At 38.1% G+C, this 20,328-nt stretch overlaps 2 protein-coding genes and 1 long non-coding RNA gene across 4 annotated transcripts; 1 reads left to right on the forward strand and 2 right to left on the reverse strand.

The window, feature by feature from the left end:
• The first annotated feature begins 1,866 nt into the window (after positions 1-1,866).
• On the forward strand, positions 1,867-7,943 carry LOC101737574 (dihydroorotate dehydrogenase (quinone), mitochondrial). Of its 2 annotated transcripts, XM_021346699.3 has the most exons (6): positions 1,921-2,024; positions 3,147-3,216; positions 3,576-3,785; positions 4,899-5,293; positions 5,773-6,104; positions 7,269-7,943. In XM_021346699.3, exons 2-6 carry the CDS (start codon positions 3,154-3,156, stop codon positions 7,478-7,480), a joined length of 1,212 nt encoding a protein of 403 aa, XP_021202374.1. In that variant the 5' UTR covers positions 1,921-2,024; positions 3,147-3,153; the 3' UTR covers positions 7,481-7,943. The 2 variants fall into 2 exon arrangements, with proteins under 2 accessions (XP_004924203.1, XP_021202374.1); XM_004924146.5 differs by lacking the exon at positions 3,147-3,216 and having other exon boundaries at positions 1,867-2,024.
• Positions 7,866-20,197, reverse strand: LOC101737433 (ATP synthase subunit s, mitochondrial). Its single transcript, XM_004924145.5, has 4 exons — positions 20,065-20,197; positions 19,700-19,982; positions 9,002-9,265; positions 7,866-7,968 (listed from the first exon to the last, which is right to left on the reverse strand). Exons 1-4 carry the CDS (start codon positions 20,185-20,187, stop codon positions 7,934-7,936), a joined length of 705 nt encoding a protein of 234 aa, XP_004924202.2. The 5' UTR covers positions 20,188-20,197; the 3' UTR covers positions 7,866-7,933.
• On the reverse strand, positions 14,089-15,201 carry LOC119629116 (uncharacterized). The gene is made up of 2 exons (XR_005245202.2): positions 15,042-15,201; positions 14,089-14,816 (listed from the first exon to the last, which is right to left on the reverse strand). It is a non-coding gene; the product is annotated as an uncharacterized LOC119629116 (long non-coding RNA).
• Positions 20,198-20,328: the final 131 nt, after the last annotated feature.

Raw genomic sequence — 20,328 nt, forward strand, 5'->3', positions numbered from 1 at the left:
CACGCGATATAAAAAAAAAGATGTATTTTTTTTACACGTTGGATTACATTATTAGAGTTTCAGTAAGGATCCCAAATTTTTTTGAAAATATAATAAATTTAAGCTATGTCACCCGGGGATAGCGTAGCTTTCCAACAGTGAAAGAATTTTTCAAATCGGTTCAGAAGTTTCGGAGCCTATTCATACAAACAAACAAACAAATCTTTCCTCTTTATAATATTATATAAGTATAAGTATAGAAGTATAGATATAGAGAAGAAGTGCACAAGGCTAACATTTTTTAAAATAATGCATAAAAGATACATTAAATCAATAAAGAAAATAAAAAATGTGTGCGTGTACTAGTGTACACACGTAAGAAGTGAAACTTGTTTATGGCCTTATTTTTCGAAAAATGATCTACATGCAACTTTCTAGAAATTGGTTAAATAAAGTTAAATTAGATAAAGTTTAAACAAAAGGATTTTATTATCATAGACATGAATACAAAAAAGTTAAATTAGATAAAGTTTAAACAAAAGGATTTTATTATCATAGACATGAATACAAAACAGATGGCGCGTAACGGAAAAAAGTGACGCGTAACCGAAAAATGTGACGGTAAATTTTTTTCCAACGCCGATAAGGAAGTTTCACTTCAAAAACATTACACAACTACATAATACCATGTATTTGACGCACACACGCATACATACTATTTATTGTCAAACCTTTGTTCTTGACGTCTTTTTTTTAAGGGATTTTATGACCTGGTCATGTCTTATTTTAATTTACATATTATTTTCATATTTTTATGAAAAATTATAATATGGAGTGAAATGAAATGAAATGAAGATGATTAATTTAAGACATTAATCAACTGGGATGAAATTAAATTAAATGAGATGATATGGGATGAAATATAATCTCAGTCAAATGGTGGTCATTTACTGAGATTTTTTCAGTGAACCTTTTGGAGGACCCCGTAAAGTTACGTCCAGTTCTTGACGTCTGTGGTCAAATTGAGAATAGATTAAATATTGTTTGTCTTTGTTAATATTTTTTATAGTGTAGTCTTGGCGAAATTTGTGATTATAGAAGTATAAAATACAATCATAATAGTGTACAAACTTACAATTCCAATTAATTATAGTCGAATTTCGATTACTGCGGGACCTCTAGTCACGTTAAAATTATGATTAAATAGCAAACCGACACACACAAAACAAACATAGCCAGCTAATAAAACAAAAAATATTTTCGTCGTTATAATATGATCGTCCAATAGGACGATCATATTAAAATACTGGGTTGTTCTGATTGCAAGCTTTTTTAAGCCAAACCTTACCACAGCCAAGTCGAATGTTTGAAGGCTCTGTCAAAACGGATCTCATTATTGGATTGCAAAATGTTTGGGAGATAGAAAACTCTAAAACATTTGACCCGCAAGTATGCTTTGGTAGGCGCAAGTAAGACCGGTAGGCAGCGGCTTGGCTCTGCCTCTGGTATTGCTGAAATCTATGAGCAACGGTAACCACCCACCATCAGGTGGGTTGTATGCTCGTCTGCTGTTTTATTTAGTTAATTAAATGTTTCAATGTATGATAACGTTGGTTTGTTAACTGTTTAGCGTCTGTGAAAGTGCACAAATCTGGGAAAATGACACAAGCCATTGGACGTAGCTTCTCGGGATCTTAAGATTCATTTCATTGAGACTATATGCCATCCCATATCATTTCGTTTCATATACTTTCAATGTTCAATCAATCAAGTTATGTCTTAATTGATTAATGTCTCAAATTAATTAACTTCATTTAATTTCATTCTTTATATCATTTTTTATAAAACAAAATGTATTAAAGATTAGGATGTATTGTGTGACACCTTCGCCTTACCAGTTGGAAAAATGTAACTACAACTATCAAAACATTCCACTTTGAGGTTATATTTTTGTTTGTGCACAAATACAATTTCAACGTGATAGTACAAATAACAAATTAATTTGTCTGTTTACAACTACAATGTCGCAGAAGAAAGACCCTTTGGTTTGTGTTTTTGTTTATCGATTAATCATCATTATATGCACGATATCAAAGAAATGCAAATTTTTCCCTTATTTAAATCTATAATTTAATCTAGTGTGCTCAAGACTGCTTACCTGTGACTTGAGATGCAATTTTTACGACGCATTCGATACCATACTATCTTCAAACAAATATAAAAGAGACCTTAAGTACAAGTCGTCGTAGATTTTTTTATGATGAGTAGAATTTTCTATAAAACACAATGTTACAACAAATTAATTCTTGTATCACTAACAGCGTTGAGGCTCAAAATATTTGCTGAAGTCTTTCCTATTGGTATACTTAGTTGTGCAGTAGCACTCTTGACTGGTGACTGGCATGCTGAGGGCTGTGAGTTCAATTCCCACATTGAGCAAACATTCATATGTTGAACAGGTTTCTTGCTCTTCTTTTAGGAGTTTATTATCTATATACTAGTGTTCCCTCGTAGTCGAAATTCGACTACAATTCATTAAAATTATAAGTTTGAACATTATTATGCATTAATAAACTATATTAATTTATTCTCAATTTGACCAGACTTTAAACAATAACAATAGTTTGACAATAAACAAAGAGTATTATATATATTTGTTTTGTGTCCAATACATGGTAGTGTGTGTAATGTTTTTTTTATTGATTGAATATATTTTTAAGGATAATTAAAAAAATATCAACATTCTGCACTCCTCTGTAAGTGTGGGAAATCTTATACTCCTCATCCTATGCAATTTTCATAAAAAAAGGGTTAAAAGTTTTTGGTTTGTATTTTTTTTATTGCTTAGTTTGGTTTACGAGCTCACAGCCCACCTGATGTTAAGTGGTTACTGGAGCCCATAGACATCTACAACGTAAATGCGCCACCCACTTTGAGATATAAGTTCTAAGGTCTCAGTATAGTTACAACGGGTGCCCCATGTTTGAAACTGAAACGCATTACTGCTTCACGGCAAAAAGAAAGAAAAAGAGAAAGAGAAGTGATTGCTACTAAAAATCAATTTAGTTTGTTTCATTACTTGCATAAAACAAATCAGCATTGTCCAATTGATATTTGAATATATTTAGCGATGATAACATGTCAAAGAAATGTGGACCACTTGACAGGTATGGGATGCTTCTGATGACATGGCAGTTAAAAGTGGTTACTCACAACACTCCCGACTCAAGAACTATGGTGAGGACAGTCTTCGGAGTTTCCCTGTTAGATCAAATCATTGAGATGATGCATGGGAGAATCAAAATAAACAGCAAGCCTATGTTGTTTCTCATGATTCTCCCAAGGTAGATAGACCTTCCATTAGATGGACTGACCACCTGATGCTGGATGCAGGCAGTGCAAAACACTTTATTATGGTGAGCTCTAGGGAGGCCAATGTCAAGCAGTGGGCCTTTTTGAGCTGATAAATAGAGTACAATGAAAAGGCTAAATTCGAAAGGATTTCATGGAAGACAGTTTCTGAAATGCTAATATTAGTTTAACTATTTCCTTTCACATTTCATATTTACACAGAAATTTTGCACTTTTGATTTCAGAAAAAAATTAGATCCCTTTGTTATGTGACAATCGGAGGAGCTATCGCCTACCAGTATATTTATTACAAGAAGGACTTTAACAGTTATTACGAGAACGTCCTCCAACCTCTCAGTCAGTATCTGAGTCCTGAAGTCGCTCATCGAATCGGAGTGGCAGCGATCAAACACGGACTATTTCCACCTGATCAAAATGAAGACCCAAAGATTTTAGTAAGTACTAGCTGACCCGACAGACTTCGTAGTGCCTCAATCGATAGATAAAAGACCTAAACTTTTGTATAAAATACTTATACTTAAAACAAACTAAAGGAATCCGTCCGACAAAAAAAAAACAATTACTTTTTTCCTTTGATGTACCCCGTACATCCCCCCCGTACATCAAAGGAAAAAAGTAATTGGTTTTTTTTTATTCCGTGCATTTTTATATTTATCTACCTTTTAAACCTTCTCCGGACTTCCACAAATAATTCAAGACCAAAATTAGCCAAATCGGTCCAGCCGTTCTCGAATTTTAGCGAGACTAACGAACAGCAATTCATTTTTATAAATATAGATTGTCATATCATGTAATTTAGTTAATTACAACCTTAAGCATGAGTGTTTAATAACATGTCAGTGTATTTCTTTTAATAATATATAAATCACGTGTCACGTTCTTTGTCCGCGATGAACTCCTCAAGTACTTAACCGATTTTAAATTAAATTTGCACACCGTCTGCAGTTTGATCCAACTTGAAAGATAGGATGGTTTTTATTTCGATTAATGGTCGCAATATTTATTAATTAACAATAACATTATTTCTTATGTTGATTATTGTTATTAATTGTAAGTTTCATAATTCTAAAACAGATGGCGCCTTAAATCAGTTCTTACCGACAATTGTAATATTGTCTGACATTAATATCTCATAGATGGCGCTGTGCTAAAAATACCAACGTGTCACATAAGCTACAATTTAATGGCATAAACACCACGTGTTGGTGAGGCTCACGCAATACATTGAATTCCAATTGTTCTTACTTTGTCAATTTTTGGTATTAGCATAGCCGGCCACGTGTTATTTAACAACAAAAACCTTAGCCACATCAACGCGTGGCCGGGTCTGCTAGTGTTTTAATATAAACCGCACTTAGTAATCCATTTTATGAAAAGAAGAACAAATATCTTATACACTGCAAAAACTGAGGCCTTAGAACTCACATTCCAAAGTGGTGGTGAAATCTACGTTGTAGATGTCTATCTGAGGAGCACGGCTAGAAAAAGTCACAGCAGAGTGTGACCAGATTTAATAAGTATTGTATAATCGTTGCAAAAAATTTCAGAAAACAAGATTGCTTGACTACGACCTAAGCAATCCACTTGGCATAGCCGCCGGGTTCGACAAGCACGGAGACGCGGTCGTGGGCCTGATGAAACTGGGCTTCTCGATCATCGAAGTGGGCTCGGTCACGCCGCAGCCGCAGCCCGGGAATCCCAAGCCGAGGGTCTTCCGACTCCCGGAGGACGGAGCCGTCATCAACAGATATGGCTTCAACAGCATAGGGCACGACGAAGTATACAAAAAGCTGGAAGGAATCGAGAAGGCCGTAATGAATCGGGCACTCCTCGGCGTGAATCTGGGAAAGAATAAGCTCTCCGATGATGCAGGGAAGGATTATGTGTCCGGCATTGAAAAGTTCTCGGATGTGGCTGATTATTTTGTTGTGAACGTTAGCAGGTCAGTGGGAAATTCATTTACTGGTGGTTTAAATTTCATTAGGAGGCGCCAATGCCTCGACTTCATGGAAGGCGACAGATTCGTTACGGCTTGAGAGAAAACTTACAGAAAGTACAATTTAAAACTCTATTTAACACTTAGAGTACTTAACAATTCGTAATTACCTTCTTCCGTTTCACTTCAGGTGATCCGTTTGCTATTTCGCTTCGAGTAGTTCAGAGTACTAACTGCCTTCATGTCATCTCTGCAACGCTTTTATAGTCGATACGACATCCCTAGAATTATCGAGAACATTCCTCACAAGTCGAGTATTGACAATAGATGGAGTTACAGTAGTCGAGAGCTCTCGATATTACTAGGACTTTTGATATTCATTTCTGTTATTTGATGACATATAGCAATGTATTATGTACCAGATATTGAGGATTATTTAAGTCCAAACTAAAAATGTTTTTCTTTTCTTTTCTTTTTTTGCACAGCCCTAACACCCCCGGCCTGAGATCATTACAAAACAAGAACGAACTAGAAAACTTATTGACCGAAATAAACAGAGCTAGAAAACGGCGGAACTCGAACAAGCCGCTGCTCCTCAAACTGGCTCCGGACCTGAACGAGGACGAGCTAAAAGACGTGGTCAATGTCATTGGCAAACAGCACAGCAAGGTTGACGGCCTGATCATATCGAACACGACCGTCGAGAGGCAGAGCCTCAAGAATAAGGAGTTTGTGAACGAACCGGGCGGCCTGAGCGGGAAGCCGCTGACCAACAGATCTACGGAGATGATCAGGGACGTGTACAGATTAACTAAAGGTTCGTAAGTTGGCAACACTGCTGTAGTCTGCTCGTTGTGATCAGCTGTCTACGCTGGGACTTTTTGGCGGGAACGCGAGGAGTGAAGTTGTCTGATTTGTTTTGTCTACTTAGTGTTTCTTCAGGTTAAAATGTGTAATAATGGTGGTTTATTAACTGTTTAATATCTGTGAAAGTGCATAAATGTGGGAAAATGAAACAAAGCCGCTGGACGTAACTTCTCGGGATCCTCCAAAAAGTCCACTGAAAAAATTAGTAAATGACCACCATTTACTGAGATTATATTTCATCCCATATCATCTCATTTCATTTCATTTAATTTCATCCCAGTTGATTAATGTCTCCAATTAATCATCTTAATTTCATTTCACTCCATAATATCATTTTCTATAAAAATATAAATATAAATTAAAATAAGACATGACTTAAAGGTCTTAGTTACCAGGTCATAAAATCCCTTAAAAAAAATGTCTACGCCGGGGTTTCGGTGACCCCGCACGGGTAGGTATCAATTATTTTCCTGTACCTGCCGCGAAATTTTAAACTTTAAGGGACCATCGGATCACCCAGCCGTTTATAGTTTAAAATTTGGAAAATATATCATAAAAAAAACTTCTTGAGCTAATTTAAATGAAGTAAACATAATTGAAGTTCAATGAAAAATATCGAACTGTTGATACTTATACCAAATGAAGTGGACCTTTAATTACAAAGATTTCGTTTTAACCGAAATGTCGCTTATTTATTTGGTATTAGCATCAACAGTTCGGTGTTTTTAATTGAACTTCAATTAAGTTTACTCCACTCAAATAAATAGCTCAAGAAGTTTTTTTTGTTCAGCAAGTTGACCATTGTTGTATTAATCGACTTCAAATAAAATTAGATTACCATCATCAATTCAAGTTGTACTTTTTCATATGCTCGTGTTGCCTCAGAGCTTTGATAACTATATCCGATAGATGGCGCTTCTGGTGTGATTCTCGAGTCAGCCTCGATAATTCATATTTAGTCGACTACATTGACCAAATACTCATTTCAATTTGTTGAAATCGGGTTTTATTTTTCATATTATCGAAGTGTGAATATGGGCTCCGGTAAACATTTAACACCAGGTGGACTGTGAGCTCGTCCACCCATATAGGCAATAAAAAAAATTTTTTTCAGGTAAAGTTCCGATAATAGGAGTAGGGGGAGTGTTCACGGGGCGTGACGCGTATGAGAAGATCCTGGCGGGCGCCGGCGCCGTGCAAGTGTACACCGCGCTCATCTACCACGGACCTCCGGTCGTGAGGAGGATAAAGGACGAACTGGCCGAGCTACTAGAGAGGGACGGATATACTTCCGTCAATGACGCCGTCGGTAAAGGAGTTAAATAGAAATGCCAAATCTATAGTATGATCACTATATCAATATATTTGAATTGAACCTGACAATAAAAATAAATAATAAATTTTTTAGATGTATTTTGACTATTGTTGATCTATTTGAGCGTTATTAAGTGAAAACAGGCGCAATGAACTCCGGTGACCACTTAACATCGGATGGGTCGCGTCTCCACGTGTACAGATAGTGAAGGCAGCAAAAAAATTTAGTATTAAAAAAATATATATTATATTGTTCTAACAACGACTCCATTTCTAATATAGTTCTTCATTTTTAAATGATATAATTATATTTAAACATAATATATAGGGTATGTTCAAATAAAATTTAAAGTTTTCACCTTTAACTAGTTTTATGATTAGAAAAAAAACAATGCAATCACAATAATTCTTTTTTTTGTAAATGAATTTGAACAATAATAAAATACTCGTAGAATAAAACAATATTTACAATGAATCTTCGTTTTTTTGCTTCGGATTACCTGTAAGACAAATTAATTATTTGGATGTGACAGTTAATAATGATTATGAATGATGTGACTTCCAGTCTGGTAATGGAAATGTGATCGAAAAATAAATAGTTTCAAATCAGATCAAAAAGATTCATCAATCCTGTGGGACATGGACGACTCTGACCAAAATTGGAGAATTTCTATAAAATAACCTTTGAGTTGATGATCCCAACATTAAACAGGTAGAAGTGGAAGTAAAAAAACATGCTTCTAAAGATAAACTGAAATAAATAATATTATGTAAGTCAAGTCGTGATTGTCGTGATTCTCCTGCCCTCCTCCCGGCCTTCCGGGGTCGGCGCAAAATGCTTTCTCCTTCCATACACTCTATCATATACCATTTCTTCGCTCACTCCCCTCTTACAAATATCGTCTTTCACGCAATCCATCCATTACTTCTTTAGGTCTACCTTTTCCTCTAAGCCTTCCACATTCATAGTTAACCTCTCTTACCAACCTCATTTTTTCTTCGTCTCATCACATGACCTTGCCATCCCAAACTCGCTCTTCTCAATTTCTCTGTCACAGGTGCCACTTTCAGACTTCCTCTAACATATTCATTCCATATTCTCTCCATTCTTGTTGCTTCACACATCCATTGCAACATTCGCAATCACCTTTCATCCATCACTTTTAAAATTTTTGCCAAAACCTACAGTAAGTATTCTGTAAGTCAAGTAACAAAAAGAATTGTATTTTCAGCGATCCTTGATACATGTGCAAAATTTTGAATCCATCAAAGGTTGAATTTAATGACAATTATGTTGAAAGACTCCATTAAGACCGATAACAAATTAAAGGATTTTAAAAGATGAGCCTATGGTAGATCTACTAGATCAGTGAGGTGATTAATCTTGTTATATAACTATTGTGATGTTCTGGTATGAGTTCCAAAACGAATGTAGTCAGAGACCAGAAGATTCAAAGTGTTAAGTGTTCCACAAATGTTTGCTCAGCCCCTAATAACGTAACTTAATAGATATAGTAATAAAGAGAGAATTACCTTCAATATTACATTTAGGAATTTGAGACTTCAGATATTTTTTACAATCTTCCAAATCGTTAACACTCTCCAAATTAAAGAGTATCAGGTGCTGCAGTTTCTCCAATATGTTGAGTTCTTTAAGACCGGCATCGGTGACATTCACACATTTTGAGATTTGTAAATGCGAAAGTGTGTTCTTTGCGTACGATAATCCTTTCAGAGCCCGATCGTCTATATAATTATTATTATGCAGGATAATTTTGCTTAGCATCGTACAACCATCTGCAAATTTAAATTCACCTTAAAAATCAAACACGACTACATGCTAGACATGTGTAAGTAATGCGAGTGATATTACTCCGGTAATATTACTCTACGATGTAATGCAACATCACACATTACGCGAAGGAAACAAACCATCACACTATCACAGGTTTCGACGCTGCAACGCGATGGCTTGACGTGCAGTGCTACAGCACTACGCAAAATGAATGAGCAAGCGACACGGAATTATTCCTAGTGATTTTGAACCGTATGCCCTGGCCGCTAGGTACATTTTTATACCTATGGTACGTCTGAATTTTAATATAGGTATGTGTTTATATTTTTCATGCGGCCAGCCGGTAGTTCCCCGCAAGTACTTGTTTTATATGTTTGTTAGGGATTGCTGGCCCATTAACGGTGCTTTGCACCACAAGCACCGGTCACCGTCTTCGTCGAACCCGTCGCTTGCGACGAAGGGCTCGACGAGCGAACTAGCCCATAGACACAGCCCACTGAGTTTCTCGCCGGATCTTCTCAGTGGGTCGCGTTTCCGATCCGGTGGTAGATTCTGCGAAGCACTGCTCTTGCTAGGGTCAGTGTTAGCAACTCTCCGGTTGAGCCCCGTGAGCTCACCTACAATCGTTAGGGTGAAGCTGAAATAGCCTCTCAAGGCTATCAGCATAGGTAGGGGGGAAAAAAAAAAGGGATTGCTGTAATACATTTTGCCAAGTAATCAACCTTCTCATTGCCAGCAACACCAATATGCGATGTTGTCCAAAACAAAATTATATTTTTATGATGATTATTAATTAAATTATAGTACTTTTCCCTGATATAAAAATAAAATAACTGGTGTTGGTAGATAATCTTGGATTATCTAATGCCTTCAAAATGCTCATACTATCAGAGATAACTAGCCATTTCTCTACTGCCTCAGCTTCAATATAATCAAGTGCAGATTTAATAGCATGACCCTCGGCTGTAGATATACTTGTTAAATGAGGGAGTTTATAACCATACCCCTTTCGAGCTTTGCAGTCATATACTGCCATGGAAACAGTAGTACTATCTTTAGCACCATCAGTAAACAATTTATTATAACTTTCGTATTTCTCTAAAGCCAAATATCCTCCTTACACTGTAAAGAATTATTTATAATAATTTGAATAGGATTCAATTTAGTTTTGTAAGTTGTATTATAACAAGGCCAAAGATCATTTTCAAATAAATATAAATTATAGTCTGTTTTAAATTTAAAATTTAATTTAAATAATAAAAATTTTAATTTTAAAATTTCAGGGTGATCCTGTGCCAGATATGGAACATAAGATTGTACATTATTTGAAATACTTTGTAACTTCAAGATGAGAGGATGTCTTGACACAGATAAGAGCTTCAAAAGAAATGTTGATTTAAGATATTCAAATATTAATGACAATGGAGGAATGTTAAATTCCACTTGCATGGAAATAATTGGAGTGGGCCTCATTGCACCAAGAATAATAAAAGCATTTATTTTGAATTTTATCTAATTTATCAACTACATTTTTATTATCTGAATAACATAAAAAACCATATTCAAAATGACTACGAACAATAGACTTATAAAAAAAAAAAGTGTGTGTGTCCGCTCCGACGCACGACTGGAGTTTACTGGATATAAAAAATTAAACGAAACAATACGAGAAATAGTTCTATATTACGACAACACGATACACTACAGATTATTAACAAATTAACGAGACACAAAACAAACGACTAACAAATATATGAAAATACAATAATGAGAGAAACGCGCGATCAGTACGAGGCTTTGTGGCGGACTGCCGGCGCAGGCGCATAACGCATTTCGTGTGACATGCTAGTACGATTTTGGTCCCCATAATTTTCATACCCCGGGCCTATATATGTAAATCGATTCTAAAGGAGTAAACTCCAAAAATCAATAAGATTTTTGGATGAGCACCCCACAATGAGGCCGGTCAAAGATTTTAATAAGTTAGTAGCTTTTAATGTACGATCAGTTAAGCAATCAATATATTTGTTAAATTTGAAACTACTACTGAATATGACACCCAAAAACCGAACAGAATTATCAACAGGTAGTTTATTATTATTATAGAAAATTTTAATTTGAGAAACCTAATATTCCAACCAAAAAAACAACCTTGCTCTTGTCAGTATTAATTTCCAAATTGAGTTCGTTGAAATAGCTAAGCAAATTTTGTAAAGCAACATTGATTTTTTGTATAATAAGATACAGATCACCACCCCTGCAATAAACTGCTAAGTCATCAGCAAACTGCAAGTTAGACACATCATTGCCCAATTTAAGATTAAGCTAATGAATATACATAATAAATACAAGCGGGCTTAAGAGCACACCTTTTTTTTTCCTACCTAAGTTGATAGCCTTGAGAGGCTAAATCAGCGTCGCCTTAACTAATAGGTGAGCTCACTGGGCTCAAACCTAATGACGTTGCTAACACGAACCCTAGCAAGAGCCGTGCTTCGCAGAATCTACCACCGGATAGGAAGCGCGACCCACTGAGAAGATCCGGCGAGAAACTCAGTGGGCTGTGTCTGAGGGTTAATTTACTCGTCGAGCCCTTCGTCACAAGCGACGGGTTCGACGAGAACGGTGACCGGTGCTTGAGGTACCTAAAAGCACCGTTAGTGGATCGGGAGGATCCGAAATGACGTGTTTGGGGGTGACGTCGACTGCTTTCCATTATTTCCGCAGGATCGGGAATGTAGTTACCGACGGCCACGATGAGAGGGTTCTCGTGTCGTGCCGCTTTATCGAAGTGGCGCATCGACGTCGACTGCACACCGACTGCACTGATACTTACTGATGGATTCTAAGTCCAGGTCGTCATGAAGGGCGACGTTCCTGACGAACAACGGAGCTCCGACGGGCTATCCTGCAAAAGCGGGATTTAATGACTTGGAATGATTTTAAGTTAGTGCGGGCCGCGTGAGCGAACACTACACTTGCATAGGTCATGACGGGGCGTATGCAAGTTTTGTAGTGTCACCTTATTTCTAAAGGACATTTTACTTCGCCTGCATATCATCGGGTAGAGACCTAGTATGAAGGCGGCACGGTCGCGTACCGTCTGTATGTGGGTGCGGAATTTCATCCCTCTGTCGAGGGTGACGCCTAAATATTTGACCTTCGGGGCCCACGGTATGGGTTGGTCGTACATCGTGATTGGGCAAATGGCGGAGGCGGAGGTGTTGACGCGCCTAGTCAGGAGTGGGATGCTCAATGTGGTGTTCGGAGGGCGACCCTTTTTGAAGAGTACCGCTGTGCTTTTCGTGGGGTTGATGTCGATGCACCACTTCCGGAACCACTGTCCCATGGTGTTAGCTGCGGGCTGGAGCCGAAATCCCACCTTGTGAAACTACGATATGAGTCTCCAGAATCTGGATTCCTACCAGATTTTGAAATTGGCACAAGACAATCTATTTTCCATTGCATAGGAATTATCGAATTACACCATAGTGCATTAAAAATATGTAACAGTAACAATAGATTATTATTGTTTAACAATTTAAACATTTTATGAGAAATCCAATCTAAACCACATGCTGTATCTTTTCGAGATTTTAAGGCTGCTTTTAACAGCCTGGCCACGGGACATTCGCCAATACGAATATTCGCGCGGTGCGAACAGCGAAGCGTCTAGCGACTAAAATAAGCGCATAGAAATGTACCTAACAAGCCACGCGCACCAGCGACCTTCGAAGCGACCGGCGAAATGTACTGAGCGAATCGCGCGGGCGACTTACGGCCTGGCCACGGGGATCGGCGGGGCGAACAGCGAAGCGGTGGACGAGGCGACCATTCGCGCAGCACCGTTTGCAGGCCACGGGTACTCACGTTCGCCGCCGCGACTAGTAAGGAAGTCCGTCAGCGAAATGTCTATATCGAAATTATGTCGATATTGCTTACAAATTAATAGTTTTTTGGTTCAGGACCTATTATTTGGAAAATATTGTTAAGTACATGATTTGAATAAGAATCGGAGTATACCTATAGATGGAGAATTCCACAAGAAGTACGAGAAATACTTTGGGAGGCTAGACTTCCAAATAGCTGGTCTAGCTAGTATTTCAGCTAAATTTTTTTTATTGCTTAGATGGGTGGACGAGCCACCCACTCGTGAGTCACAGCCCACCTTGTGTTAAGTGGTTACTGGAGCCCATAGACATCCACAACGTAAATGCGCCACCCACCTTGAGATATAAGTTCTAAGGTCTCAAGTATAGTTATAATGGCTGTCTCACCCTTCAAACCGAAACGCATTACTACTTCACGGCAGAAATAGGCAGGGTGGTAGTACCCACCCGTGTGGACTCACGAGAGGTCCTACCACCAGTAATTACGCAAATTATAATTTTGAGGATTTCATTTTTATTACACGATGTTATTCCTTCACCGTGGAAATCAATCGTGAACATTTGTTGAGTACATATTTCATTACAAAAATTGGTACCCGCCTGATATTCGAACACCGGTGCATCGCTCAACACGATTGCACCGGACGTCCGTTAGGCCACGACGACTTTAAAAATATAAAATAAAAAATAAATAAAAAATATAAAAATTTCGGCGTTAATTTTTCGCGGCGAAAACAACTAAACTCATTTAATCACTGTACTATTCGCCGCGACTACCGCTCGACTCCGTGGCTCGCGCCGCACACTGTATTATTATCGAGATCTAGCAGAACTTAATTCAATCTTGCGTGAATTTATCTTTTTTTAATTTTACGTGTCATAAAATGTTAATATTAGATGTTATTTCGTATTTCTAAATAAATAAATAACATTAATTATTAATAAAAATCATTTAATCTTTATTTTCTTTAAAAATATTATTTTTAATACTGCAACTTTGTTCTAAATACACAAGAAATATATTTTACACCCCTAAATATATTCAAAAGACTAAAAAAAATTCGCATATCCTTCTACCCATCTTCCTCCGTCGAGTAAGTTTCTTCTCCCATGTTCTATTTTGCACTGTTGATTTGGAAGATAGAAGTGGATCTGAACCTATCAGAAATCGGTTAAGTACGTCTCGATTGGTGTTAATTCTGCTTGTTTTACTGCTGAAATACTCGCGATTCCTCCTATATTCCTTATTGTTCGCTTCTTGAGCTTCTTCTGCTAATTGGTCCAAAGGTAAAACGCATGTTTCAATTACTTCTATTGAGTGTGAGAGAATTTTGTGTATACCTACTAGAAGGCATGTAGTAGGTACCAGGAACAATGTACTAAATAAAGTTTTCTTGTCTCTTCGGCATATGTCTTGTGCCTCTAAGATAACAGAAATGTTTGACTAAATCCAGATTGATCCCTGTTATTTTCGCTTACATTTCTCCCATTTAGATTGTATTTTTGCTGTAAGACTACTTATTAACATTTGAAGTGATCGTGGAGGGTTTCTACAGTCCTCTATGTCATAATATTGTAGTATTTTTTCAATTATAAGGTTATTTTGACCTTTTTTTTATTACTTGGAAACCATATATTAAAAATATGTCGCCTTTTCATTGCGCTGAAAACAAAAAAAAATTTATGAGCGGGGCAAATAGGAGCAAGGGATTCCAACTAAATTTCAAAGAACATTAACCGTAGAATGCTATAACAGTGATTTCCCGGTGTATACACTTGCATACATTTTTAAAAGTCAACACTAATACAAAAAGAAATTTTTTTTCAAGGACTACAGCAAAAACGTTACTAATTAATAACATTTCAATATTATAAGGTTCAAACTTACCTTAACGTATCCTCGATGATATAACAAACGATAAAAATGACCAATTATAGCACTTTAAACGACAAGAACAGACCTGTTCGCATTCTGCAATAAAGCAAAACTAAACAATACACTCGTGCTAGTACGCATAACCTATGTTTCGAGACTTCCCTTGTGTTGTATGGTGTTACACACTTATTTATTTTTTTCAATATCGGTTATTTAGTTATACACCTGTGTAATAAAGGGAGTTTTAAGAATATTTAGAGGAGTATTATTTTTAATTAAGTTCTGCTAGATCTCGATAATAATACAGTGTGCGCCGTCCGTATTCATGCATTTGTTTTGCTCGCCCGCCGCATCGCGCGATTCGCTCGGTACATTTCGCCGGTCGCTTCGTCGGTCGCCGGTGCGCGTGGCTTGTTAGGTACATTTCTATGCGCTTGTTTTAGTCGCTAGACGCTTCGCCGTTCGCACCGCGCGAATAGTCGTATCGGCGAATGTCCCGTGGCCAGGCTGTTACGATGCGGCGGGCGAGCAAAACAAATGCATGAATAAGGACGGCGGAGTCGAGCGGTAGTCGCGGCGAATAGTACAGTGATTAAATGAGTACTGCCGTGAAGCAGTAAGGTGTTTTGGTTTGAAGGGTGGGGCAGCCGTTGTAACTATACCAAGGTGGGTGGCGCATTTACGTTGTAGATGTCTAAGGGCTCTAGTAACCACTTAACACAAGGTGGGCTGTGAGCTCGTCCACCCATCTAAGCAATAAAAAAAAATTAGCTGAAATACTAGCTAGACCAGCTATTTGGAAGTCTAGCCACCCAAAGTATTTCTCGTACTTCTTGTGGAATTCTCCATCTATAGGTATACTCCGATTCTTATTCAAATCATGTACTTCACAATCTTTTCCAAATAATAGGTCCTGAACCAAAAAACTATTAATTTGTAAGCAATATCGAGATAATTTCGATAGACATTTCGCTGTCAGACTTCCTTACTAGTCGCGGCGGCGAACGTAAGTACCCTTTTTTTTCCTTTTTTTTTATGATTGAAGGATTACTGGTGGCCCGGAGGCCTTTCCAGTTTCACCAGGACAGGTGGGCGAGCAAAGGCTCAGCCAGGAGGGGTGGGATTTGCTAACAGCTACCCGAGCGCCTCCGAAGGAGACCTAACAGCTCAAGAGCAGCTGCTTCGCGAATGAATCTACTACCAGATCGGAATCGCGACCCGCTGAGAAGATCCGGCGAGAAACTCAGCGAGCTGATTCATGGGTTAGGTTGCACGGCGAACTCTTTGTCGAGTTCGACGAGTACGGTTACCGGGGTCCCTAAGCCTGCTCCCAGTGTTAGAGCTGAAGGCGTCTAGTGCAAAGGTTATTGGATCTGATGGATCCGTAAGGACGTGTCTAGGGCGTCGACGGTGACTGGCTCCTGCGTGATCAGGATTCGGGGAGTAGTCAGCGGCGGCAACGATAAGGCGATTATCATGACGCATAGCCTTATCGAAGTACCGTTCCGACGCTGACTTCATGTATTTCTGGATAGATTCGAGGCCCAGGTCGTCGTGTAGGTCAACGTTTCTCACGAACCACGGAGCTCCGACGGCTAACCTGCAAAAGCGGGATTGTAGAGATTGGAGGGTGTCTGTGTGTGCGGGCCGCGTGAGCGAACACTACACTCGCGTAAGTCATGACAGGCCTTATGCAAGTTTTGTAAAGTGTCACCTTGTTCCGAAGGGACATTTTACTCCGCTTACAGATCATGGGGTAGAGTCTACCGAGAATAAACGCGGCACGGTCACGGACAGATTTTATATGCGGGCGGAATGTCATCGATGCATCCAGGGTAACGCCCAGGTACTTGACCTTCCTGGCGCAGGGTATGGGTTGTCTAAAGAGAGTAATCGGGGGTGTGAGATTCCTCCTCCTAATCCGGGAGGAAATCCGTGTGGAGCTTCCCCTCTGAATTATCACCGCAGTACTTTTCGCTGGGTTGATGTCTATGCGCCATTTTCGGAACCACTGTCCTAGGGCTAGGGCTGCGCTCTGAAGCTTCTTCGCGATTAGGGACTTGCTTCTACTGGAATAGTAAACATTCGTGTCGTCGGCGAATAAAGCTAACTGGTTCGACGGCGACCGGGGAATATCGTTGACGAATAAGCTAAATAGGAGGGGTGAGAGGACAGAGCCTTGTGGGACTCCAGCTGTGAGAGGTCGCGGGGAGGAGCGGGTTCCTTCGACTCGATATCGAAAAGAGCGGTTCGACAAGAAGCCCCGTATGATGAGCACGAGACTATCCGGCACGCCCATGTAAGTACCCGTGGCCTGCAAACGGTGCTGCGCGAATGGTCGCCTCATCCACCGCTTCGTCGTTCGCAACGCCGATCCCCGTGGCCAGGCCGTAACTCTGTAATTGTGAAATCATTTATAAGGAAGGAATTTGATGAATTAATGTTATTAGGATTGAAAGTAGAAAAATTTTGTACTGTATCTGGAGTGTATTTAAGAACAAAATCATTAATCCATTTACAATTATTAAATGCTGCAGGAGGAGTAAAAGATTTATTAAGTTTTCTTGTTTCCAAATGTAATTCATTGTTTAATAATTCGTTTTTTTAAAGCTTGTAAACGTTTAAAATTGATAAAAGAAAATTGACTAGGATAAGCTTTGAAATATGAATATGCCTGTCTGCAATCATTCACAGCAGCACACTTGTCATTCCACCAAACTAATGAGATCCTCTTTTTCTTTTTCGGATCATTATGCGAATTTTGAAATTTATTCTTTGTGCTTACTTTAATTTCTGACAAAGTAATAGCTTTAGTAACTATAGAACAAAACCTATTATAACAGTCCAATCTGAAAACCATTGAGCAATTCATTTACATTTTTTCATAGAAATCCCAATCTACCAGTTTCAGGTTAGCATGCTGAGGAATGTTAGAAGAAAACTAAGGAAAATTAACTGATGAAGACACTGTATACTTTGTTACAGAAGGCAAATGATAACTTCCTAGCGAATCAGAATAAACCTGTCAAGAACAAGATAAAGCCAATGAACATGATACCATTGTTAAATCAAGACCATTTGGACGGAATACATGTAAGCCTACTGTTGCAGGTTGTCCGTCGTTTAAAAGCACTAAATCATTATTGTCAATGGAATCCATGATTAATCTGCCTCTAATGTTAGTTTTACTATAACCCCAAGAAGTATGAAAAGCATTAAAATCACCAGCAATAATCAATGGTTTTGGAATACCATTCAACAGACTATCAAATTTCCTTTTTTCAAAAATACGTGTACATTGGCCAGGACTGTAAAAGCTGATTAATGATAACTCTTTATTATAAACTTTAATTATAACTGCTACATTTTGCAGTGAATCATCAAAAAAGGTATTGATTTTCTTGTATTGTATACTATTATGAATTAAAATGGCTACCCTGTTATGAGAATTGCCATGGTCATTTCTCACAACTGAGTAACTTCTAATATTATATTTTATGTGAGATCTTAACCATGTTTCAGAAATTAAAGCAATATTTTTTTTTAATAGTTTATATAGGTGGACGAGCTCACAGCCCACCTGGTGTTAAGTGGTTACTGGAGCCCATAGACATCTACAAAGTAAATGCGCCACCCACCTCGAATTAAATAAATTATTTATTTTTTTTAAATATTTTACTCCCTTGACGAAACGAGAAAAACACGAACTTAGGAGCATCATATTCCCATCCCCTATCGGTTTCTCCACTTTCAAACTATCAATAAATACAGGGTATTCATTGCCCGCAATTAGGTCGTCGGGATATCTGCGACAGTAGTCTGCGACCCTATAAGCAGCATACTTATCATCCTTTCTGCAATCATCATATTTGTTGGAATCATTTTAATCTGTCGATACCGATTCGGCATGAGAATCCATAATTTCAGTACTTTTTACCTCATCAGCTTTATGTTTTTTACTTACGGATATTATTTATATACAAATCAAGACAAATTTACAAATATAAACAATTTCTACAATAAAATTTTTTTGTTGCAAAAAAAATCAGACCATAGATATCTACAAATTAAATGCCACCACCCATCTTGGGACATGAGTTGAAAGGTATCAGTACAGTACAAACGGCTGCCCCACCCTTGAAACCGAAATGCATTATTGCTTCAAGACAGAATTAGACAGGCCGTCCTACTACCGGTAAAAAGTAACTTAATAAAACTTTATAGCTATTTGCAGTTGGTTTGGTATTGAGGGCATATTTATTCAAAACAATGGCATTTATAAGCCTATAGCTCGAACCGTGAATTATTAGATTTTATAGTATGTAACCAAATAAAAAATTGAGGGTACTTACAAATTTGCAAATACGATTTTCGTTGTCGCGTATATATGTTTTTTGGTTAGTCTAATGAAGGACCGCGACGTAAATTGCGTCATGCACTTTTATAGATGATGTCAATGCTTTGCAATTGATCATGATGATGCAAATGATGTGCAATTGTGTAACGCCACTAGTCTCTATCTTCAAACCGGAAAGCACGTTTGTTTCGCGGCAGAAACGAGCAGGCCTTCGTACTTATCCATGACAACCCTACCAATACTAATTTAAAGAGGGTTCCAGTATTAGGAGGAAGATTTGACGCGGATTGTAAATGTCAGAAAACTTGATTACTTAAATGTGGGAATCCGTAGTGAGATATAGCTGAATCGGTTCCATCGATTTCAATTATTTTGGGTAGGATCGTATCGTCGGAAGGAAGTACATTGTAATCCTCAATTCGTTTCCCATCCGCCCAAACGATTTTACCGCCATTTTTCAAGACCCACTCAGCGCACGCTCGATCAGCTCCGACGGCCTTGATCCTGTCGGGATCAGGTTTGTTGAACATCATATTCACGTACTCCCAGAACGACCTTTTTTGATCGATTCTCGGCGTATATGGATAACGAGAAATCTAAAAACAAACAATATAGATATAGATGCGTTCGAGGAATATTATGCACTTGATAACTTGGAATACAGTTTAAGGAACGTACGTTACGTAAAATTTTTTGCATTTTGATTCTGTTAGGTGCTTTGTATGTGAAGAAATACGTTGAAATAAATAACACAAACAATTTAATCAGCTGTTTCGTATTTGACGTTTGCGTATAATTCATTTTCTTTAAAGATTTTATGGCTTGGTACCGAGACTTTTAAGTCAAGTGTTTTATTTTCTTTTTTTTCCTACCTAAGCTGATAGCCTTGAGAGGCTATTTCAGCGGAACCTTAACTAGTAGGTGAGCTCACGGGGCTCAAAC

The sequence above is a fragment of the Bombyx mori genome, chromosome 11 (assembly GCF_030269925.1).
Source record: "Bombyx mori chromosome 11, ASM3026992v2".
NCBI classification, from domain to species: domain Eukaryota; kingdom Metazoa; phylum Arthropoda; class Insecta; order Lepidoptera; family Bombycidae; genus Bombyx; species Bombyx mori.